At 47.4% G+C, this 22,439-nt stretch overlaps 1 protein-coding gene across 1 annotated transcript in view; it reads right to left on the bottom strand.

Annotated features, from left to right (window-relative positions):
• The window catches only part of LIAT1 (ligand of ATE1), a 55,057-nt gene extending 47,952 nt beyond the window's left edge, over window positions 1–7,105 (bottom strand). Inside the window, exon 1 of the mRNA XM_073574497.1 lies at window positions 6,681–7,105. Within this exon, the coding sequence (XP_073430598.1) occupies window positions 6,681–6,846 (166 nt within the window). The 5' untranslated portion in view covers window positions 6,847–7,105. The remainder of the gene's footprint in view (window positions 1–6,680) is intronic.
• Between the last annotated feature and the right edge of the window lie 15,334 nt (window positions 7,106–22,439).

Raw genomic sequence — 22,439 nt, 5'->3', positions numbered from 1 at the left:
ATAGGCTAATAATTGGGAATAAGCGTTCGTTTGACGATTGTCTTGTCTACATAAATGTGCTATCACTTTCCTCACCAACTAGGGAAATTAGGTATTATACAAATCTCAATTAAGGCTATGTGCCCACATATGCAGAAAATTTCTGCATGAAAACTGGACTCCTTCCCATAAAACGCACGTTTTTTTTCCCGCTCGTTTTTTGCGCGTTTTTTATGCATTTTTTTCCGCGTGTCCCCAGTCTCATAGAAAATAGCTAAAAACGTGGACTTTTCTGCAAAATTAATGAGCATGCTGCGTTTTTTACCGCGATGCGTTTTTTCACAGAAAAAAACGCATCAATATGCACAAAAAGTGCAGAACGCTTACGTGGGCACACAGCCTAAATAAATAAGTCAACCATGCAATACATGGACCTGTCAGATTCTCCATAATAATGGAGAATAGGTGCAGAACCAAACATAGAGCATCTGTTCTGTTGAGATGCTGCTATGAAGGAGTAGACAAAGAAGGTGACACGGCCATCCAGGGTTAAGGCCCCATAGTCTTATGGTGTACAGGAAACCCCCGATTCTTCCCTGACAGGTGATGTCAAGGGAGATTGGGATCCAGCATGTCAGATTTTGGACTCCTTATCTGACAGCACCTCTCTCATAGAGAACACAGGAGCGCTAGGCAGAGTGAATGCTTCTCTGTATGGAATAGTTGGGTGAGATAACTGTCGGGAAAATGATCGTTTGACTGACAGCGACTTTAGAGCCCCACCAAACGAACATTACTGACGTCTAGAGCAAACACCAATAGAAATGGGCTCCTAGGTAGGGACAGTTTATAGGCCCTTTTCAGTCCAATAGCTCATCATAATGTTCAATTTCATCTGCCTTGGAGGTAGAAGCGGACCCCCTTACCTTTTGGACACATGTGGCTGCCCAGGTTGCACCAATGGTATATTGCCACCCAACTAACCTGTTCGACTGATTTTTGAAACAGCATGAAAAAAATAAACTTCTGAGATTGGAAAAGTCTCTCATCAACTGCCTAACATGTTACATCATATTTTTCTAACCACTTTCCCACCTGAGACGTATCCATACGTGCATGTGAACTGGGCCTTATTGACCTGGACTGTATGGATATGCCCGGCAATTTTGTGCACACACAGGTTATGCGCACACAATTGCTGACCAGTGCCAGCTGATTCTGACAGCTGAAACCCGAAAGCGCTGTGGTCCCAGTTTTCCTGCACTTCTGAAAAGAAGGACAACCCTGAACAGAGGCCAGAGTCCAGCGTAACTCTGCTACCTCATTATAGTGAATGGATCCCTAGGGGGTTTCATCTGAATCACGTCAGTCGGAGATTTAGATTGAAACCCGAGTAAGTGCTCAGCGTAGAGAGCCGGATAAATGTGATCCCAAACGTTATGTAAAATGTTCAACTCAATCCACAAAACAAGAGCCCACGTTACTGGTAGTACAAAGGCTCTGGAAAAGCAAAATGGCTCCTCGCCCCTCAAAAGAAATTCAGCAAATTCTGCGCTCCCAAATCCAAAAGCCCCCTGCCTTCTGAGCCCCACAGTTTACCTAAGCCTCATATAGCGTCCACCTGTTTGGCATCGCTGAAGCGATGAGAGCCCGCCTAACTTACGGGTGCATGTCTCCAGAAGCATGAGCTGGACATAACGAACTGGTCACTACAATGTACTGGTCACTACAACGGTAGTTTGCAATTTTCACTTGGCAACATTCATTGCTGCTTGTTTCTGGAAAACACCCATGGAGTCAAAATCGTCACTACATCTGTAGATAAATTCCCAAAGGGTTATAATTTCCAAAATGGGGTCACTTGAGGGGGATGATTCTACACTTCTAGCAATTAGAGGCTCTGGATATGAAGTCCGCAAACTGTTACAGGAAAATCTGCGCCCCAGGAAACAAATAGTGCTCCGTCCCTCCCGAGTCTCTCCGCACATACACAACCGTTTTGAAAGCAACGTGTGAGAGAGCGAGAGAGAGAGAATTTACCAGCCAACAGAAAAAATTTTTGCGGATCCATAAAAAAACGGATCCAACGGATGACCATCCATCAAGATCCGCCGATAATTCAAGTCAATGGGAAAAAAACGGATCTGCCAAGAAAAATGGCGGATCCGTTTTTTTTTGCAAAACGGCGGATTTTGACTGTGGAGCCAAATAGATGTGTGAAAGAGGCCTAAGCAGTACTGTACAGCCACATGTGGGTATTGCCACATTGAGTAGAAATTGTGGGACAAATTATAGTGCCATTTTTACCCACTTCTTGTATGGAAATGTAAAATCTGGGGCTAAAACAAAATTTTGGTGGTAATAATGTACCGTAGTTACTTTTTCTTCACTGCCCAATAGTATAAAATTCTGTGACACACCTGTGGTGTCAATACAATCACTGCACCCCTAGATGAATTCATTGAGAGGAGTAGTTTATAAAATGGGGTCACTAAAGGGTAGGTTCTGCGGTTCTGGCAACTCAGGGGTTCTCCCAATGGGTCATTGCACCCACAAACCATAACAGTAAAATCTGCACTATAGTAAGGCGCTCCTTCCCTTCTCAACTTTGCACTGTGCCTGATAAATATTTCCCGATTACATGTAGGGTATTGGCGCACTGAGGAAAATATTGCACATCAGTTTGTTGAAAAAAAAAATCCTATTAGCCTTTAGAAAAATTAAAAACTTGGTGCTAAAACAACATTTTAGTAATAAAAATGTAATTTATTCTTTCTTTGCTGCTCAATGGTATAAAATTGTGTGAGGCACATGGGGTGTTAATATGATCACTACACCCTTAGATAAATTAATTCGGAAGTGTAGTTTGTAAAATGAGTTCTTGTATAAGGGGTTTCTGTTGTTCTGGCACCTCAGGGACTCTGCAAATTTGACATGGCACCCTCAAACCATTTCAGCAAAATCTGAACTCCAATATGGCGCCTCTTCGCTTCTGAGCTTTGAACTGTGCCTCAAAAGTAGTGTTCCCCTACATATGGGGTATTGGCATAGTCAAGAGAAATTGCATAACAATTTGTATGGTGCAATTAATCCTGTTACCCTTATGAAAATGCAATATTTGGGGCTAAAATAACATTTTTGTGGAGAAAATGAGATTTTTTTATTTTCATGGCTCAACTTTATAAACTTCTGTGAAGCACATGGGGGTTTAAGGTGCTCACCACACATCTAAATACATTCCTTGAGGGGTCTAGTCTCCAAAATGGCGTCATTTATAGGGGAGTTCCATTGTTTAGGAAAATCAAGGGCTCTCCAAATGGGACATGGCTTCTCCTAATGATTCCAGCAAATTTAACATTCAAAGAGTCAAATGGCGCTCTTTCCCTTCCAAGCCCTGCAGTGCGCCCAAACAGTAATTTTCTCCTACATACGGGGTTTTGGCGTACTCAGAAGACATTGCACAACAAATTATATGGTGCAATATCTCCTGTTATCCTTATGAAAATGCAAAATTTGAGGCTAAAAATCATTTTTATGGGGAAAATGTGATTTTTTTTATTTTCATGGCTCAATGTTATAATCTTCTGTGAAGCACCTGAGGGTTCAATGTGCTCACCACACATCTAGATCAGTTCCCTGAGAGGTCTAGTTTCCAAAATGGTGTCACTTGTGGGGGATTTTCACTGTTTAGGCACATCAGGGGCTCTTCAAACGCGACATGGCGTCCGCTAAATGTTCCAGCCAATTTTGCATTCAAAAAGTCAAATAGCGCTCCTTCCCTTCCGAGCCCTGCTGTGTGCCCAAACAGTGGTTTTCTTCCACATATGGGGTATCAGCGTACACAGGAGACATTGTACAACAAATTTGGTATCCATATTTTCCTGTAACCCTAGTGAAAGTAAAAAAAAAATAGGGTCAAAAGTTACATTTTGTGAAAAAAAGTTAAATGTTCATTTTTTATCCCCACATTCCAAAAATTACCTTACAAAATCCTACAGTATAATCCCAAGGTAATGAGCGAAGCAGCAGGGCCGGTCCCTATATAATCTAAGGGTGTGTGCACACGCTGCGGATTCTGCTCCGGTTCCGCAGCGGATTTGCCCACTGCGGATCCGCAGGAGTTTTTGCTGCGGTGTACAGTACCATTATTCCCTATGGGAATTAAAAGCCGCAGTGCAGACGGTGCGGATTTTTCCGCGAGGTTTTTCTGCGGTTCTGAAACCACAGAAAGAATTGACATGTCATTTCTTTCTGCGGATTCTGCTGCGGTTTGCCATCTCCTCCACTGAGGAGATGAAAAACCGCAGGGCAAAACCGCAGAGCAATCCGCAGGTAAAACCGCAGGTCTTTTGACCTGCAGATTTACCTGCGGATTTTACAAAATCTGCACTGCCAAATCCGCACTGCAATCCGCAGCGTGTGCACGTACCCTTATAGTATAATCCCAGGATAATGAGAGAAGCAGCAGACTGGTCCCTTTATAATCCCATAATATAATACCAGGATAATGAAAGAGAAGCAGCAGGCTGGTCCCTATATAATCCTATAGTATAATCCCAGGATAATGACAGAGAAGCAGCAGGGTGGCTCCTATATAATCCTATAGTATAATCCCAGGATAATGACAGAGAAGCAGCAGGCTGGCCCCTATAAAATCCTATAGTATAATCCCAGGATAATGACAGAGACGCATCAGGCTGGTCCCTATATAATCCTATGGTATAATCCCAGGATAATGACAGAGACGCATCAGGCTGGTCCCTATATAATCCTATAATATAGCCCCAGGATAATGACAGAAGCAGCAGGCTGGTCCCTATATAATCCTATAGTATAATCCCAGGATAATGACAGAGAAGCAGCAGGGTGGCCCCTATATAGTCCTATAGTATAATCCCAGGATAATGAGAGAAGCAGCAGGCTGGTCCCTATATAATCCTGTAGTATAATCCCAGGATAATGACAGAGAAGCAGCAGGCTGGCCCCTATATAATCCTATAGTATAATCCCAGGATAATGACAGAGACGCATCAGGCTGGTCCCTATATAATCCTATAGTAAAATCCTAGGATAATGACAGAGAAGCAGCAGGCTGGCCCCTAAATAATCCTATAGTATAATCCCAGGATAGTGAGAGAAGCAGCAGGCTGGTCCCTATATAATCCTACAGTATAATCCCAGGATAATGACAGAGAAGCAGCAGGCTGGCGCCTATATAATCCTATAGTATAATCCAAGGATAATGACAGAGACGCATCAGGCTGGTCACTATATAATCCTATAGTATAATCCCAGGATAATGACAGAGAAGCAGCAGGCTGGTGCCTATATAATCCTATAGTATAATCCCAGGATAATGACAGAGACGCATCAGGCTGGTCCCTATATAATCCTATTGTAAAATCCCAGGATAATGACAGAAGCAGCAGGCTGGTCCCTATATAATCCTACAGTATAATCCCAGGATAAGGACAGAAAAGCAGCAGGCTGGCGCCTATATAATCCTATAGTATAATCCAAGGATAATGACAGAGACGCATCAGGCTGGTCACTATATAATCCTATAGTATAATCCCAGGATAATGACAGAGAAGCAGCAGGCTGGTCCCTATATAATCCTATAGTATAATCCCAGGATAATGACAGAGACGCATCAGGCTGGTCCCTATATAATCCTATTGTAAAATCCCAGGATAATGACAGAGAAGCAGCAGGCTGGTCCCTATATAATCCTACAGTATAATCCCAGGATAATGACAGAGAAGCAGCAGGCTGGCGCCTATATAATCCTATAGTATAATCCAAGGATAATGACAGAGACGCATCAGGGTGGCTCCTATATAATCCTATAGTATAATCCAAGGATAATGACAGAGACGCATCAGGCTGGTCACTATATAATCCTATAGTATAATCCCAGGATAATGACAGAGAAGCAGCTGGCTGGCCCCTATATAATTCTATAGTATAATCCCAGGATAATGACAGAAGCAGCAGGCTGGTCCCTATATAATCCTACAGTATAATCCCAGGATAATGACAGAGAAGCAGCAGGCTGGCGCCTATATAATCCTATAGTATAATCCAAGGATAATGACAGAGACGCATCAGGCTGGTCACTATATAATCCTATAGTATAATCCCAGGATAATGACAGAGAAGCAGCAGGCTGGCCCCTATATAATTCTATAGTATAATCCCAGGATAATGACAGAGAAGCAGCTGGCTGGCCCCTATATAATTCTATAGTATAATCCCAGGATAATGACAGAAGCAGCAGGCTGGCGCCTATATAATCCTATAGTATAATCCAAGGATAATGACAGAGACGCATCAGGGTGGCTCCTATATAATCTTATAGTATAATCCAAGGATAATGACAGGGACGCATCAGGCTGGTCACTATATAATCCTATAGTATAATCCCAGGATAATGACAGAGAAGCAGCTGGCTGGCCCCTATATAATTCTATAGTATAATCCCAGGATAATGACAGAAGCAGCAGGCTGGTCCCTATATAATCCTACAGTATAATCCCAGGATAATGACAGAGAAGCAGCAGGCTGGCACCTATATAATCCTATAGTATAATCCAAGGATAATGACAGAGACGCATCAGGCTGGTCACTATATAATGCTATAGTATAATCCCAGGATAATGAGAGAAGCAGCAGGCTGCTGATAAGTAACAGCACCTCACCCCCCTCGTCAGCAGTGGATGGAGTGCTGGAGACACGGCCTCTCTTCTTGCTAGGTTTAGTGTGGAGTTTGTCCTTCTTCTTTGGGTTCTTGCTCCTCTCAGCTGACAGCCTGGAGGACCTCTGCTTTGCTGTGATGTGCTGAGAGTGACTCGGTGCTTCCTCCATGTTGTGCAGCCCCCGGGCTCAGTGGCTGCTGCTGGTACTCTCCATGCAGTGTGATCGCTCCTCAGTTCCCTGCAGTAACTGGAACACGTGGAGTAGTAGGACGCGTCTCCTAGGTAACAAGGCAGGGCTCTGACTGCCTACACATACCCAGTGATAACCACAGGGCAGGGCTCTGACTGCCTACACATACCCAGTGATAACCACAGGGCAGGGTGTGGTGGCAGCCCACTAAGGGTGCGGCTGGCAGCAAGGCCGGTCTTAGCCTGAATGGTGCACTGTGCAAAACTAATGTTTGGTGCCCCCTCCCTATTCATTTTGACCCAGTTTCTTAGGACACAAAGAAGACAATTTTTTTAAGCTGCAGAACCTAAATTCAGAAACCTCAGCTGCACAGTACTTCATATTAGATACCACAGCTGCTGCAGAACCTCATATCAAATACCTCAGCTGTTGCAGAATCTTATATGAGACACCTCAACTACTGCAGAACCTCATAATACACACCTCAGCTACTGCAGAACCTCATAATACACACCTCAGCTACTGCAGAACCGCATAATACACACCTCAGCTGCTGCAGAACCTCTTAATACACACCGCCACTGCAGAACCTTGTGGTAATAGCAGGTACGCAGGATGCAGTGACAAGTCGCGAGACAGATGAAACTTTAAATAGTAACTTTTATAGATGAATGCCGTTACGGCTATTTTAAGTAACCAAACAGAATAAAAGTAGTTGTCTTCACAGGGAGAAAATACACATAAAACAAGAATTTAGAGAACACAACTACTCCGGCAAAGACCGGTCACTATAGGGCTGCGGAATGGCCGACTACAGGTCCTTAGTTACTATGCGTCACTTATCCGTTCTGACGTCCCTCGGTATCCTGTTCAACGGTGTGTCGGTGTGGCAGCCACTGGGCCCAGCCACTGAGGATCTGGCGTAGTCTTCAGGCGTTCTGACGCCCAGGAAAAGCAGGGTCACAACAGGCCCGCGGTGAGTTCTTTGGTGGGAAGTCCCCCAGGGGAGGCAGCGGAATACTGCCTGGGAGTGTGAGAGTGGAGGTCGCAACTCCCTGACAGGGGCTGGCAGCGGCGGTGATAAGTGGCGAGAAGGCCGCAGCCGCGAGCTGGAGTGAGGCAGCAGTCTCCTTTTTCTGGTAGGCTCGGCGCCATCTCCCTGCGGTCCACCGAGGGTCTCCCTCCTGTCGCTGTCCTCCTCTCTGGTTGCAGCTCATGGCTCTCGCTCTCTGACCCTCACCAAGTCTCCTCTTTCATCGTTTTTAAGAAATCTCAAGATGGAAGAGGCCAGGAGCCATTTGGTGAGCTGCATTTCTTGCTACATGTTCACAGATTTACCAGTGGAAAAGCCAAACTTCACATGCCACAAATGCAAGCTTGTGTCCCTGTTGGAGGAAAAGTTGCAAAATCTCGAAGAGAGGTTAGCTACGTTGAAGATCATTAAGGAAGGTGAAGAGTTCTTGGACAGAGCACAATTATCTCTTCATGTTACAGAAAGAGAAGAAATTCGAAGTGCACCTGAAGAAACAGAGGAATGGAGACATGTGACCCAGAGAAGCAGGAGGATCAGGAGGCAGTCAGCACCCATACTGCTCAGGAACCAGTACCAGGCTCTCACGCAGGAAAACGATGAAGAAATACATCAGGATAAGACTTTGCCAACAAACAGCAACCTTGTATGCCCTCAGAGTCCTCCTGGATGGAGAAAGAAAAATGTTGTGAAGAAGAAACGGAGAGTGGTGGTCATGGGGGATTCCCTGCTGAGAGGAACAGAGGCCGCTATCTGCAGACCGGATATAACTACAAGAGAAATGTGCTGTCTTCCAGGTGCAAAAATTAAAGATGTGTCTGACAGGATATCAGGACTCTTCAGACCTACAGATGACTACCCATTCCTGCTACTACATGTGGGGACAAATGACACCGCAAGAAACGACCTGGAAACCATCTGCAGAGACTTTGAAGACTTAGGCAAGAAAGTGAAAGAACTGGGAGCGCAGGTGGTCTTCTCTTCCATCCTCCCAGTGGATGGCCATGGAACAAGGAGGTGGAATAAGATTCTGCAGGTGAACAACTGGCTACGTCGATGGTGCCGTCAGCAACGATTTGGATTTCTGGATCACGGAGTGAACTACTTATACGATGGACTACTTGCTAGAGATGGGGTGCACCTTAAGAAGACTGGAAAGCATGTATTTGGAAGTCGCCTTGCTACACTTGTAAGGAGAGCTTTAAAGTAGAACAACATGGGAAGGGAAGCAAAAGACCAGAAAAAGCCATACACCTGACAAATGCTATTGAGAACTCTGCTACTAGAAGTGGAAAGGAAGAACAAAGACGAAAGAATCTAATTAATAAAAATATTGGAGAAAGAGAAACCAATCACAAACTAAAATGTTTCTATACTAATGCACAAAGCATGGGCAACAAACAAGGAGAATTGGAACTACTAACACAGGAACAGAAATATGATGTAATTGGAATCACTGAAACTTGGTGGGACAATACACATGATTGGAATACAAGACTAGAAGGATACAACTTATTTGCAAGAAACAGACTTGATAAACGAGGAGGGGGTGTCGCATTGTATGTTCGAAACGCGTATATCTGCACAGAGATTGAAGCTTCAGAGACTGGGAGTTCTGTGGAAACTGTTTGGGTAAGAATACAAGGACAGAACAATGGAAAGGACACCATTGTAGGCATTTACTACAGGCCGCCTGTGCAAGCCGAAGATATAGATGAACTCTTTATGCATCAGATGGCCAAGTTCTCCAAAAAATATGACATAGTTGTCATGGGAGATTTCAACTATCCAGACATTTGTTGGGAATCTCTCTCAGGCAAAACTAACAGGTCAAGGAAATTCTTATCCTCTCTTGCTGACAACTTTATCTTCCAAAAGGTAAGGGAGAAAACAAGGGGAACTGCTACCTTGGATCTAATCCTTATAAACAGGGAGGAAATGGTTGAGGAGGTAAAAGTGGCTGGGACCCTAGGAGGTAGCGACCATGCTATTTTAGAATTTTGGATTACTAGAGGTGGAAGACCTGTGAAGACTCAGACGTCAAGGTTAGATTTCAGAAAGGCAGATTTTAAGGGATTCAGAAAGAGAATTGGAGGGATCCAATGGCTGGATATCCTTAAAGACAAAAATGTCCAGGAAGGATGGGAAATCTTGAAAAATGAAATTCTCAAAGCACAGTTGTTAACAATTCCGAAAAGAGGGAAGAATAGGAAGCATTTAAGGAAACCAGGATGGATGAACACAGAACTTAAGCACATGCTAAAAAGGAAGAAAAAAATGTTTATAAAATGGAAAGAGGGAGGCATATCTAAAGAAGAATATAATGCTGCCTGCAGAACCTGCAGGGCACAAATCAGATTAGCTAAAGCTGAAAATGAACTGAGGCTTGCAAGAGATGTCAAAAGCAATAATAAAGGATTTTGGGGATATGTCAAAAGTAAAAGAAAAGTCAAAGATGCTATAGGATTTTTACAGGATGAAAATGATGAAATGGTAAGACAGGATGTTGAGAAGGCTGAACTTTTAAATTCCTATTTTGCATCTGTTTTCTCTCAGAAAGGAAATGCAACATCAACTGTTATTCACTGTCCTATTAAGGGAATAGAAGAATCCAGGATATCTATAAACAGAAAGATAGTGAGGAAACACTTAGCTAACCTAAATGAATTCAAGTCTCCAGGTCCAGATGAATTACACCCCAGAGTACTGAAGGAGATAGCAGAAGAAATTTTTGAACCCCTCTCCATAATCTTTGAAAATTCTTGGAGAACAGGAGAAGTGCCAGAAGACTGGAGAAGAGCAAATGTTGTTCCTATCTTCAAAAAGGGGAAGAAGGTGGACCCAGGCAACTATAAGCCGGTGAGTCTGACTTCTATACCAGGAAAGATCTTTGAACAAATTATTAAACAACATGTATGTCAATACCTGGATAAGAATGAAGTGATTAAACAGAGTCAGCATGGGTTTCTAACTAATAAGTCATGTCAGACTAACTTAATTTCCTTCTATGATGGTATCACTGATTGGGTGGATCAAGGAAATGCTGTAGATATAGTATATCTTGACTTCAGCAAAGCATTTGACAAAGTCTCTCATACAATCCTTATTGAAAAAATGACTAAGTATGGAATGGACAAGGCAACTGTTAGGTGGATTCATAACTGGCTTAGTGATCGGACCCAAAGAGTGGTCGTAAATGGCTGCACATCCAGTTGGAAGAATGTCTCAAGTGGGGTACCACAGGGCTCTGTCCTGGGCCCTGTATTGTTCAACATCTTTATCAACGATTTAGATGAAGGAATTGAGGGCAAACTGATTAAATTTGCTGATGACACAAAGCTAGGAGGGATAGCTAATACTAGAGAAGAGAGAGAGAGGATTCAAAAAGATTTAAATAAACTGGAGAAGTGGGCAGCAACTAACAGAATGGTTTTTAACAGGGAGAAATGCAAAGTACTACATCTGGGCAATAAAAATGAAAAAAGCATATATAGAATGGGAGGAATAGGGCTAAGTGACAGCACATGTGAAAAAGACTTGGGTATACTAATAGATCACAGACTGAATATGAGTCAACAGTGTGATGCAGCAGCAAAAAAGGCAAATGCAATTCTAGGATGTATTAACAGAAGCATACAGTCTAGATCACGTGAAGTCATTATTTCCCTCTACTCCTCTTTGGTCAGACCTCATCTGGAATATTGTGTCCAGTTTTGGGCACCACATTTTAAAAAAGACATCAACAAACTGGAGCAAGTTCAGAAAAGAGCGACCAGAATGGTGACCGGTCTGCAAACCCTGTCTTATGAGGAAAGGTTGCAGGATTTGGGAATGTTTAGTTTGCAAAAGAGAAGACTGAGAGGAGACTTAATAGCTGTCTACAAATATCTAAAGGGCTGTCACATTGTAGAAGGATCAACTTTATTCTCATTTGCACAAGGAAAGACTAGAAGCAATGGGATGAAACTGAATGGGAAAAGACACAGATTAGATATTAGAAAAAACTTTTTGACAGTTAGAGTGATCAATGAGTGGAACAGGCTGCCACGAGAAGTGGTGAGTTCTCCTTCAATGGAAGTCTTCAAACAGAGGCTGGACAGACATCTGACTGGGATGATTTAGCGAATCCTGCTTTGAGCAGGGGGTTGGACCAGATGGCCCAGGAGGTCCCTTCCAACTCTACGATTCTATGATTCCTCCTTCTCTCCCGTTCTGCTGACTCACTCAGTCTGGACCTCTCTGCCCCTTTTATCTGGACTCCACCCCCATCTGCCCTGTCAGTCTTAGCGGTCCATCCCCTAACTCTGCTCCCTGGAAACAAATCCCCCAGGAACCTAGAAGATGGTCCCCTTGGTTCCGGCCCGGGTACTTGGCAGAGGCCTCTCCTCCTACACTCCCCCATCCTGTATGCTCACCAGTCCTCGGGCGAGGGTCTTGGTGGGCTCGGGTTGGCCTTTTGAGATAAAAGTTCTTGTTGCCATACGAACTGATCTTGTTCGTAGCATTCGGGGGGTTTGCCAGCTGTTGACCGCTCGGAGTGTCTTGGTTTGACTGTGGTGGAGCTTTCTGGGGTGGTGGCCGGTGGTGGACTGGCCGATCCTGGTGGGCTGGCGTGACTTGCTGAGATATTGTTCCTTGGATGGCCCGCTTGTACCGCTGGGATATCTTCTTTGTCATCTAGGTCCCAGACCGTGGGCAGTGGTTCGGTGGCCTGAGGAGTGGGTTCGGGTCGCACGGGATAGTTGGATTTACAGGGCCGCAACATATTACGGTGCACAGTACGAGTGGGAAGTGTCCCGTCCTTTTCAGGTCGTATCTCATACACAGGCCTATCGTGGCTTATTCGGCGCAATACTCGGCAAGGACTTTCTTCCCACCGTGGTTCTAGCTTGTTCTGGTGGTGCTGGTCTAGTACGAGTCCTCGATCCCCAGTCTGGAAGTCGGTGGGGGGAGGTAGAGTCCTGGAGTTTTGTCTGGACGATGCGGTGAAGGGTCTGTAACTGGTGTCGGTGGTTTCGGACCCATGATGACACCCCGGACCAGGGTTGGGGTTCCTCCGGGTTTAGTTCTACCTCCGTGATCCCTTTGCCTTCTCGCCCGAATAGCAGTGAGTAGGGGGTGTAGCCGGTAACTCGGTGCATCCGGTTGTTATAGACCCACACTAGATCAGGGACATACTCAGGCCAGCGGGCCTTCCGGTCACTCTCCAGGGTACGCAACATTTGAATTAGTGTCCGATTAAATCGTTTGCAGGCCCCGTTTCCCTGTGGGTGGTATGGTGTGGTCCGAGATTTATTGATACCATAGAGTCAATGTAGCTCCTCCATGACTTTTCCCAGGAAACATGCTTCCTGATCTGAATGTATCCGTTGAGGGCAGCCGTACACTTGGATAAAGTTCTTGCAGATTGCATAGGCGGCTGACTCTGCAGTTTGATCTCAGGTAGGGGTTACCACGGCAAATTTGGTGAAGTGATCCACCATGACGAGACAATGTTCATACCCCTGGTACTCAGGGCCAATGGTCACATAGTCCACTGTCAAGAGCTTGAGGTGTGCTGATGTCACTATCGTCTGCATCGGGGCCCATTGTGCGGGTGGTTTAGCTAGCTCGCATAGGCGGCAGGCTTGGCAAGTTTCTTCCACAGCAGCGTGCAAGCGCGGATGGTAAACTATCTGCTGCAACCATTGCAAGGTCTTCTGGACTCCGAAGTGAGACCCCTTTTCATGGGCTTCCCGTGCCAGTACACTGAATTGGGCTATGGGCACGACTGCCTACCAAGTTGTTGCAGACGTCACCCATGATACCACCTTACGATACAACAGTCCTTTCTTGATGACTAGTTTCTCCCATTGGCATCAGCAACATATCCTGAGACGAAGTCTGTCTCTGAGCGTTGGTGGGTACTCTGCCGGTTGTCACCCATCGGCGTGGGAGCCCAATTTCTTCATCTTCTTGCAGCTGTTGGATCCATCTGTCACGTGATTTCTCCAGCATACTCCTTGGGGGTTCATCTTGCATGGCAGCCGTGAGCATGGCGGTGGTGAGGGTGTACGGTGTCTCTTCTCCCTCCAATTCGCCGTCTCGACTTTTCCCTGGCGTTGTGTGCTGGATCCTGGAGAGGGCATCCGTGTGCACATTTTCTGCTCCTCTTTTATAGATGATCTTGTAGTTGAACTTGGCCATCCTGGCCACCCATCGCTGCTCAAGAGCCCCCAATTTGGCATTTTCCAAGTGGGCCAGCGGGTTGTTGTCGGTCCATACCACCACTTCACAGCCCGCCAGGTACTCTGCGAACCGGTCCGTCATGGCCCACACTACCGCAAGGAGCTCAAGCTTAAAGGAGCTGTAATTGTCAGGGTTTCAGTTGGAGTCATGAAGTGATCGGCTACCATAAGCGATCACTCTCTCCTGGCCGTCCTGAACTTGTGACAACATAGCCCCTAGCCCGTGGAGGCTCCTGTCGGTGTGTAGTATGAACGGTTGCGAGAAATCCGCATAAGTTAACATCGGGGCACCTGAGAGCGCAGCCTTAAGGTCTTGGAAGGCTTCTTCATGCGGTTGTTGCCACTGGATTTTCCGTCCATTCGCCTTGGCTAGAGCCCCCTTTAGCAGGTCCTGTAGGGCTCGGGCCCGGCTTGCAAAATTTTTTATGAAACGACGGTAGTATCCGGCCAGCCCCCAGGAAGGCCCACACGTCTTTTATCGTTTCAGGGGTAGGCCATCCCTGGATGACAGCAACCTTTTCCAGGGACGGTCTAACACCCTCAGCAGAGATGACATGCCCCAGTTATTCAATCTGTGTGCGAAACAGGTGGCATTTCTGGGGCTTCACCTTCAACCCATACTTCTGCAGCCGGCCGAGCACCTGCCCCAACCGCTGCAGGTGGTCCTCAAATGTGGCGGCATAGATGATTATGTCGTCCAGATATATCAACGTGGCCTCGAAGTTGAGATCCCCCAGACACCGCTCCATCAGCCGCTGAAAGGTCCCCAGGGCATTGGCCAGCCCGAACGGCATTCGATTGAACTCGAACAGCCCCATAGGCAGGATGAATGTCGTCTTAGCCCTGTCTTCTTCCGACAGCGGCACCTGCCAATACCCGCTGGCCAGATCTAAAGTTGAAAAGTACTTCGCCTTCCCCAAGGCAGACAGGGATTCCTCTATGCGAGGCAATGGGTACGAGTCTTTCATGGTACAGGCATTCAGCTTTCTATAATCCACGTGGAACTGCCGGGTGCCATCCTTTCTGTGGACCAACACAATGGGAGCCGCCCAGGGGCTCTGGCTCTCTCGTATGACCCCATTCCACAGCGTTTGGGCCAGTAGAGTTTTTACCTCCTGGTATAGTTGTGGAGGTATTTGTCTGTATTGTTCCTGTATGGGGGCCGTTCTTGCTGTGGGAATTCCATGCGTGATTGCTGTGGTGCATCCAAAATCATCCTCATGACTAGCGAATACCCCGTGATACTGTCCTAGTAGTGTTTCTACTTGGAGAAGTTGGGCGGGAGCCAGGCCTGAGCGTTCAGCCCGCATTCTTTCCAAGATGTTTCGGCCCTTTTCCTGAGTCGAGGACTCGACAGTCTGCAGAGCTCGAATAGTCACTGCCCAAGGGTCATCGGATTGCACCTTCAATTGGACCGTAGGGGCTGGCAGCACCTCTTCCAACAGCCTCACCAGCTTGACCATCTCGACCCTGAGCCTTAAGACGATGTCTTGGTCTTCTAGGTTGATGCAGCGCACCAGGATGGTCCCTCTCCGCACAGTGGCCAGGGAGCGGGCCACCAGTATGCTAGGAGGCAGGCTTTCCAAGTAGCATCGTTCCACCTGCATCTCCACTCCCTCCAAAGGCACCGGGGCCCGGATGGGCAGGGCCACCACTGTCTGCCCGGGGGGCAGTATGAGCGGGGGAGTCGCTGGCGCAATGACTTTGCCCAGTGCCTCGCCCTCCTGGCAGTCCTGGAGAACTAGCACCTCCCACACCAACTGCTGGAAGACCGGCCCTTGGGGCATGCGGGAACCCCACTGGTTCAGAGTTTCTTGCGTGGGGTCATTGAGGAGTAAATTGCCGAACTCCTGCAGGATGTTCATGCCTAGAATAACTGGATGTTTGTCATTGGTTTCCCCATGCCACACAGCGTCATCTGCACCCAAACCACCCCGGCGACAGGGACAAGGTAATTGGCGGCTACCAGTTTTATCATGGGTCCCCACTGGGGTCTCACTGCCTCAGGGAATTGCTGCCGAAAATAAGTTGTAGGCATGGTCGTTACTTGTGACCCCGTGTCCACTAGGCACCGTACGGCACGGCCCTTGACTTCTGCCCATACCACTGGACACCTTGCGACCGGGACTTCCACCACCCCATGTTGTGGCTTCTAGCTCCAAGTGGCATCCCCCCAGCCCGGAGCCGTCTAGTTTAATGGTGGCCGGGATGGGCGTCTCCCATGCTGCGGACACTCTTGTACGAAGTGGCCCAGCTCCCCGCACTCATAGCACTGGGGCTGTGAGGGCCGTCCACTCCGGGCATTGCGAGGCCCCCAGGGCCCGGGATTGAAACTAGGCCGCCCAGACGTGACCTCGGTTCCTCTCTTCAATTCGGCCAACTCGCCCCTAATGTTCTTCAGCTCTTGTTTCATCTCTTCTATCCATTGGGGCTCTCCAACAGCAGTCACAGCGGCCTCCACACTCCGGACCTTCCCCACGGGGACCGTCATTCCCTGCTCCTGCTCTCGTGCATGCGCCTGACTTCCCACCTCAAAGAAAGCTTAAATGTGGGTTCACTCAGACCTGCTCCCATAATGCCTGCTTTATCAACGAATCTCGGAGTCCAGTCACTAACAGGTAGCGTAGGGTAATGTCAATGGGTCCTACCCCTACGCCGTCCTTTCGCTCGATGGACATGTATAACTCTTGGAGGATATTCATATACTGGGTGATAGTCTCCCCCTCTCCCTGCATTCGACTGAACAACCGGGTCCTCAACTCTCCCACATCTATCGGATCCCCATGGATCTCTTCCAGTATCCGCAACACCCTAGCAAAGGTGTTGCGATGTCCCGGGGGCCTCAACATTACTGAATCCCGGGCCTCCCCTTCTAATGCCATGAGTGCTACCTCGGCTTCCAGGTCACGGGTCATCGGATGCATTCGGAAGAGGCCTCGCATTCACTCTGACCAGCTCCACAGCATGGTGTTGGAGCCGGAGAACCTGGGCAGGTTGTTTAGCATAACCCCCAAAGAAATGCTGGACCGGGGGCCCTGGTTGGTTGTTGTGTCTATGGCCCCACTCTGGCCTGGGGAGCCACTGTCCGCGCTCGGAGACTGCATCCTGCCGACTACGCCAAATGTGGTAATAGCAGGTACGCAGGATGCAGTGACGAGACGCGAGACAGATGAAACTTTAAATAGTAACTTTTATAGATGAATGCTGTTAGGGCTATTTTAAGTAACCAAACAGAATAACAGTAGATGTCCTCACAGGGAGCAAATACACATAAAGCAAAGAATTTAGAGAACACAACTACTCCGGCAAAGACCGGTTACTATAGGGCTGCAGAATGGCCGACTACGGGTCCTTAGTTACTATGCGTCACTTATCCATCCTGACATCTCTCGGCATCCTGTTCAACGGTGTGTCGGCGTCGCAGCCACTGGGCCCAGCCGCTGAGGATCTGGCATAGTCTTCGGGCGTTCCGACGCCCAGGAAAAGCAGGGGCACAACAGGCCCGTGGAGAGTTCTTTGGCCGGAAGTCCCCCAGCAGAGGCAGCGGATTACCGCCTGGGCGTGTGAGAGTGGAGGTCGCAACCCCCTGACAGGGGCTGGCAGCGGTGTTGATAAGTGGCGGTTGATAGGCCACAGGCGCAGCCTGCGGCTGCACTGGAGAATCCGCGGCAGGCGCAGACCCAGCCCCCACCACGGACTGGAGTGAGGTGGTGGCAGCTGCGGGCGGCAAAGGATAAGTCACCGCCGCAGTCGGGAGTGAAGCGGCAGCGGCTGCGGGCAGCAGCGAGGAGGGCTGGAGTGAGGCGGCGTCGGCTGCAGATGGCTGCGAGTAGGCCACAGCCATGAGCTGGAGTGAGGCAGCAGTCTCCTTTTTCCGGTAGGCTCGGCGCCATCTCCCTGTGGTCCACCGAGGGTCTCCCTCCTGTCGCTGTCCTCCTCTCTGGTTGCTGCTCGTGGCTCTCGCTCTCTGGCCCTCACCAAGTCTCCTCCTCCATATCTCCCGTTCTGCTGACTCACTCCGTCTGGCCCTCTCTGCCCCTTTTATCAGGACTTCACTCCCAACTGCCCTGTCAGTCTTAGCGGTCCATCCCCTAACTCTGCTCCCTGGAAACAGATCCCACAGGAACCTAGAAGACTGTCCCCTTGTTTCCGGCCCAGGTACTCGGCGGAGGCCTCTTCTCCTACAACCTCATAATACACATCAGCTAATGCAGAACCTCATAATACACACCTCAGCTGCTGAAGAACCTCATCATACACCTCAACTACTGCAGAACCTCATGAGAATCTGCAGCAGCTGACTTATCTTAATATTAGAAATCCCAGCTGCTACAAATACTCATATTAGACACCTCAGCTGCTGCAGAACCTCATAATACACTTCAGCTGCTGCAGATTCTCAAATTCAGTTCTGCAGAACCTCATAATACACACTACAGCTACTGCAGAATCTCATAATACACATCTCAGCTCCTGCAAAACCTCATAATACACCTCAACTACTGCAGAACATCATAATACACACAGCTACAGCAGAAACTCATAATACACACCTCAGCTACTGCAGAATCTCATAATACACACCTCAGCTGCTGAAGAACCTCATCATACACCTCAGCTGCTGCAGAACCTCATAATACACACTTAAATATTTTGCTGGTGCTTCTTGTTAGGGGCATGTGAAGAAGCAGCAGCAAAATGCACTTCGGGGTTTGGGAGAGGCGGCATGCAGCCAGTATCCTCATGTCACTTGTGATTCCCACAGGTAATATGTATATTTTCTAGTTCATCAAGCAGTAGCAACGGTACTTGTTTACTTGTTGTAGTTTGACACTTGTCTTTGCAGTTTATGCCCCTTTGTGATATTGTTCTGTCCAATAATACCACATAATGGCAGTTGCCGATAGCTTCTACTGCACAGGCACCTGTGGCGCCATCTTGGAGGAGGAATTTTTTTTGTTCTCTAGCAAGATGGCGCCACCTGCACAGTAGCACCTATGGTATTACCGATAGCTGCTAATGCGCAGGTGCGGCTGGCGCAATTTTCAAATGGATTTTTTTTTTAAGAACTTCAGGATTACTTCAAACAAATGTGTATATAATTCATTACACAAGCGATCATGCTGCAGCCTACGAAAGAGTTTTTTTTTTTTAATTTCCAAGATATATATAATATTTATTATGTAAACTAAGAGACAGGTTGTTAAGCGTCGGGTTCCTGCTTCTGCACAGGAGGAATCTCGAGCCTTGCCTTCTGCGGTCTCCCATTCAGTCCCAGAAGAGGCTGCTCAGCATAGACGTCCTTCCCGGTGTCTTGATCAGGCCAGGGCTGTCGGTTCAGTTGCTGCTGCCTTCTCAGGGTCAGCTATAGCAGCCTGCACTGGTCAGCAGCAAGCAGCTCCTGGGACTAAGTCCTTCCTTCGGGCTACTGAGCATGCCCGCGGTTCGTCCTCTCATTGGAGGCTGGGGGTCACACGCTCAGATCCTGTTGCAGCTTGGATTGGACCATCTGGAAGGTTCCGGAAGGCTGCGCCTATAAAAGGATCGCACGGCCGTGCGCTAGTATAGACTTTTATTAGTAGTTGTGTGTATGATGATGGATGCATGAGACTGGTGACTGACTCATTATAAACTCCCTCCCTCTAGTTGTGCTAGGGAATTAGAGTTGGAGTCAGCGCCAATGGGTGGCAATGCTTACGCCACCGTGCTCCTAGTATCCGCACCCACTAGCGTCTGATTGTGCCTACCCGTACAAGGCACTTTCGTACTGCACCTAGTAACAGCAACTGCCTGTGCAGCACCGTATGCAAGTTGTGTGCTATCTTAGCCCAACCCAGGTCGATTCCTGGGGTCCGCCAGAGCGATGCTGAGCACACTTGCGCGCTTTGTCGGTAGCGTATCTACTGCTGGCCTCGCAGTTGCGGCGCCGTGCACTTTGTAGGTCTAGAGGGACTCTGACCCCATGTCCTTGGGGCTGAGTTCTGTGACCATTCGCGGAGCGCTCCTCATTGCCGATCTCTGTGAGCTTGAACAGGCTTCGGCATTTATGTTTACCAGTAGTGCTGCACTGTGAGGTAACAGAGCCCGCTTTTGTACACACCGGGTCAGCGGTTTGTTGGCATATGCAACAGAAATGGACTTATTGTTTATGTAAAGGACGACTTTACACTAGCCTGACAGCAGATGACGATAGTGTGAAGTTAAATGTTTGCTGTATTGTGGGGAGGGAAGCTCTCTTGTTGTTACTTTCGCTTTTAACTGTATTATACCAGCAGCACAGGCTGTGTGCTTCTGAATTCTTATCTCATGTTTACCTATAAGAAGTAAATGCTGTTTACTCAAGATAACTTGCTCAGTGAAGTTCTGTGTAAAGGTGGATTCTCAAAAGATACACTCTGCTACACGGTTAACCCGCCGGTGTCTAGTTAGTACAACACCATATGGTCTCCGCCATTACTGAGCAGCAGTTTTCCATCTCTGCACGTTGGACCCCGGGCTGCGAATCCACCTTATACCGGCTTTATTATTTGGTGCGTTCCGTCAGCCCCTAACACAGGTCACTGAGGGATCAGTGAACTATCAGAAGCCATACACATGAATACATCGTCAAAGCACCACATTAACCCCCCCACAGGTGCCCTAGAGCAAGAGCATATCATTAACTGAAAACAGAAAATAAAGATAAAATAATAAATGTTATTTCTATAGCGCCGACATATTCCGCAGCACTTTACATTTCAGCGGGGATTTGTACAGACAATAGACATTACAGCATAACAATAATCACATAGATTATAACAAATACCAAGAGGAATGAGGGCCCTGCTCGCAAGGTTACAGTCTATGAGAAAAGAGGTAGACACGAAAGGTGGGTGGTAACAGTTGCCCTGATTGTATGGACCAGCCATAATGTTAAGTGTGTAACAGTACAGACACAGAGGGCTAATGGATTCATAAAGCATGTGGGAACATGATGCGGGGAACCTGGTTATGGTAAAACTTTTGGCTGTGCCACACAGGGATAGATTAGGTTAATGTGTTGAGGCGATAGGCCAGTCTGAATAAATGCGTTTTCAGGGCACGCTTAAAATTGTGGGGATTGGGGACTAATCGTATTGACCTGGGAAGTGCATTCCAAAGAATTGGCGCAGCACGTGTAAAGTCTTGGAGACGGGAGTGGGAGGTTCTGATTATTGAGGATGCTAACCTCAGTTCATCAGCAGAACGGAGGGCGCGGGTAGGGTGGTATACTGAAACAAGGGAGGAGATGTAGGGTGGTGCTGAGCCATGGAGGGCTTTGTGGGTGAGGGTAATAAGTTTATACTGAATTCTGGAGTGGATGGGTAGCCAGTGTAATGACTGGCACAAGGTGGAGGCATCGGTGTAACGATTGGTGAGGAATATGATCCTGGCTGCAGCATTCAAGACAGATTGGAGAGGGGAGAGTTTGGTAAGAGGGAGACCGATTAGAAGAGAGTTACAATAGTCGAGACGAGTATGAATAAGAGAAACAGTAAGAGTTTTTGCAGAGTCAAAAGTAAGAAAAGATCAAATTCTAGAAATGTTTTTGAGGTGCAGAAGACAAGAGCGAGCCAGTGATCGAATGTGGGGGGCAAAGGAAAGCTCGGAATCAAGTATGACCCCAAGACAGCGGGCATGTTGCTGGGGAGTAATAGTGGAACCACACACAGAAATGGCAATGTCGGGTATAGGTACATTAGTAGAGGGAGGAAACACAAGGAGTTCAGTCTTTGACAGGTTCAGTTTCAGATATAGTGAGGACATGATGTTAGACACAGCGTTTAGACAATCACCGGTGTTTTCTAGAAAGGCTGGCCTGATGTCAGGAGAAGAAGCGTATAATTGGGTGTCATCAGCATAGAGATGGTACTGGAAACCAAATCTACTGATTGACCAACAGTGGCAGTGTACAAGGAGAAGAGGAGGGGGCTTAGAACCGATCCTTGAGGAACCCCAACAGTAAGGGGAAGGTCAGAGGAGGAGGAACCGGCAAAAGATACAGTAAAGGAGAGGTCAGAGAGATAGGAGGAGAACCAGGAGAGAACGGTGTCCTTGAGGCCAATGGAACGGAGGATAGTGAGGAGGAGCTGATGATTCACAGTGTCGAATGCTGCAGAGAGATCCAAGAGAATTAGCATGGAGTAATGACCATTTGATTTAGCTGTTAGTAGATCATTAGAGACTTTAGTGAAGGCAGTTTCAGTAGAGTGTAGAGAGTGGAAACCGGATTGGAGAGGGTCGAGAAGAGAGCTATCAGAGAGATAGCGGATAAGACGGGAGTGGACCAGGCATTC

Source organism: Dendrobates tinctorius, unplaced genomic scaffold (genome assembly GCF_039654945.1).
Source record: "Dendrobates tinctorius isolate UK_male_01 unplaced genomic scaffold, ASM3965494v1 ptg000007l, whole genome shotgun sequence".
Classification (NCBI taxonomy): domain Eukaryota; kingdom Metazoa; phylum Chordata; class Amphibia; order Anura; family Dendrobatidae; genus Dendrobates; species Dendrobates tinctorius.
Note: the sequence above shows the minus strand (reverse complement) of the source record. Positions and strands in the feature narration are given on the sequence as shown.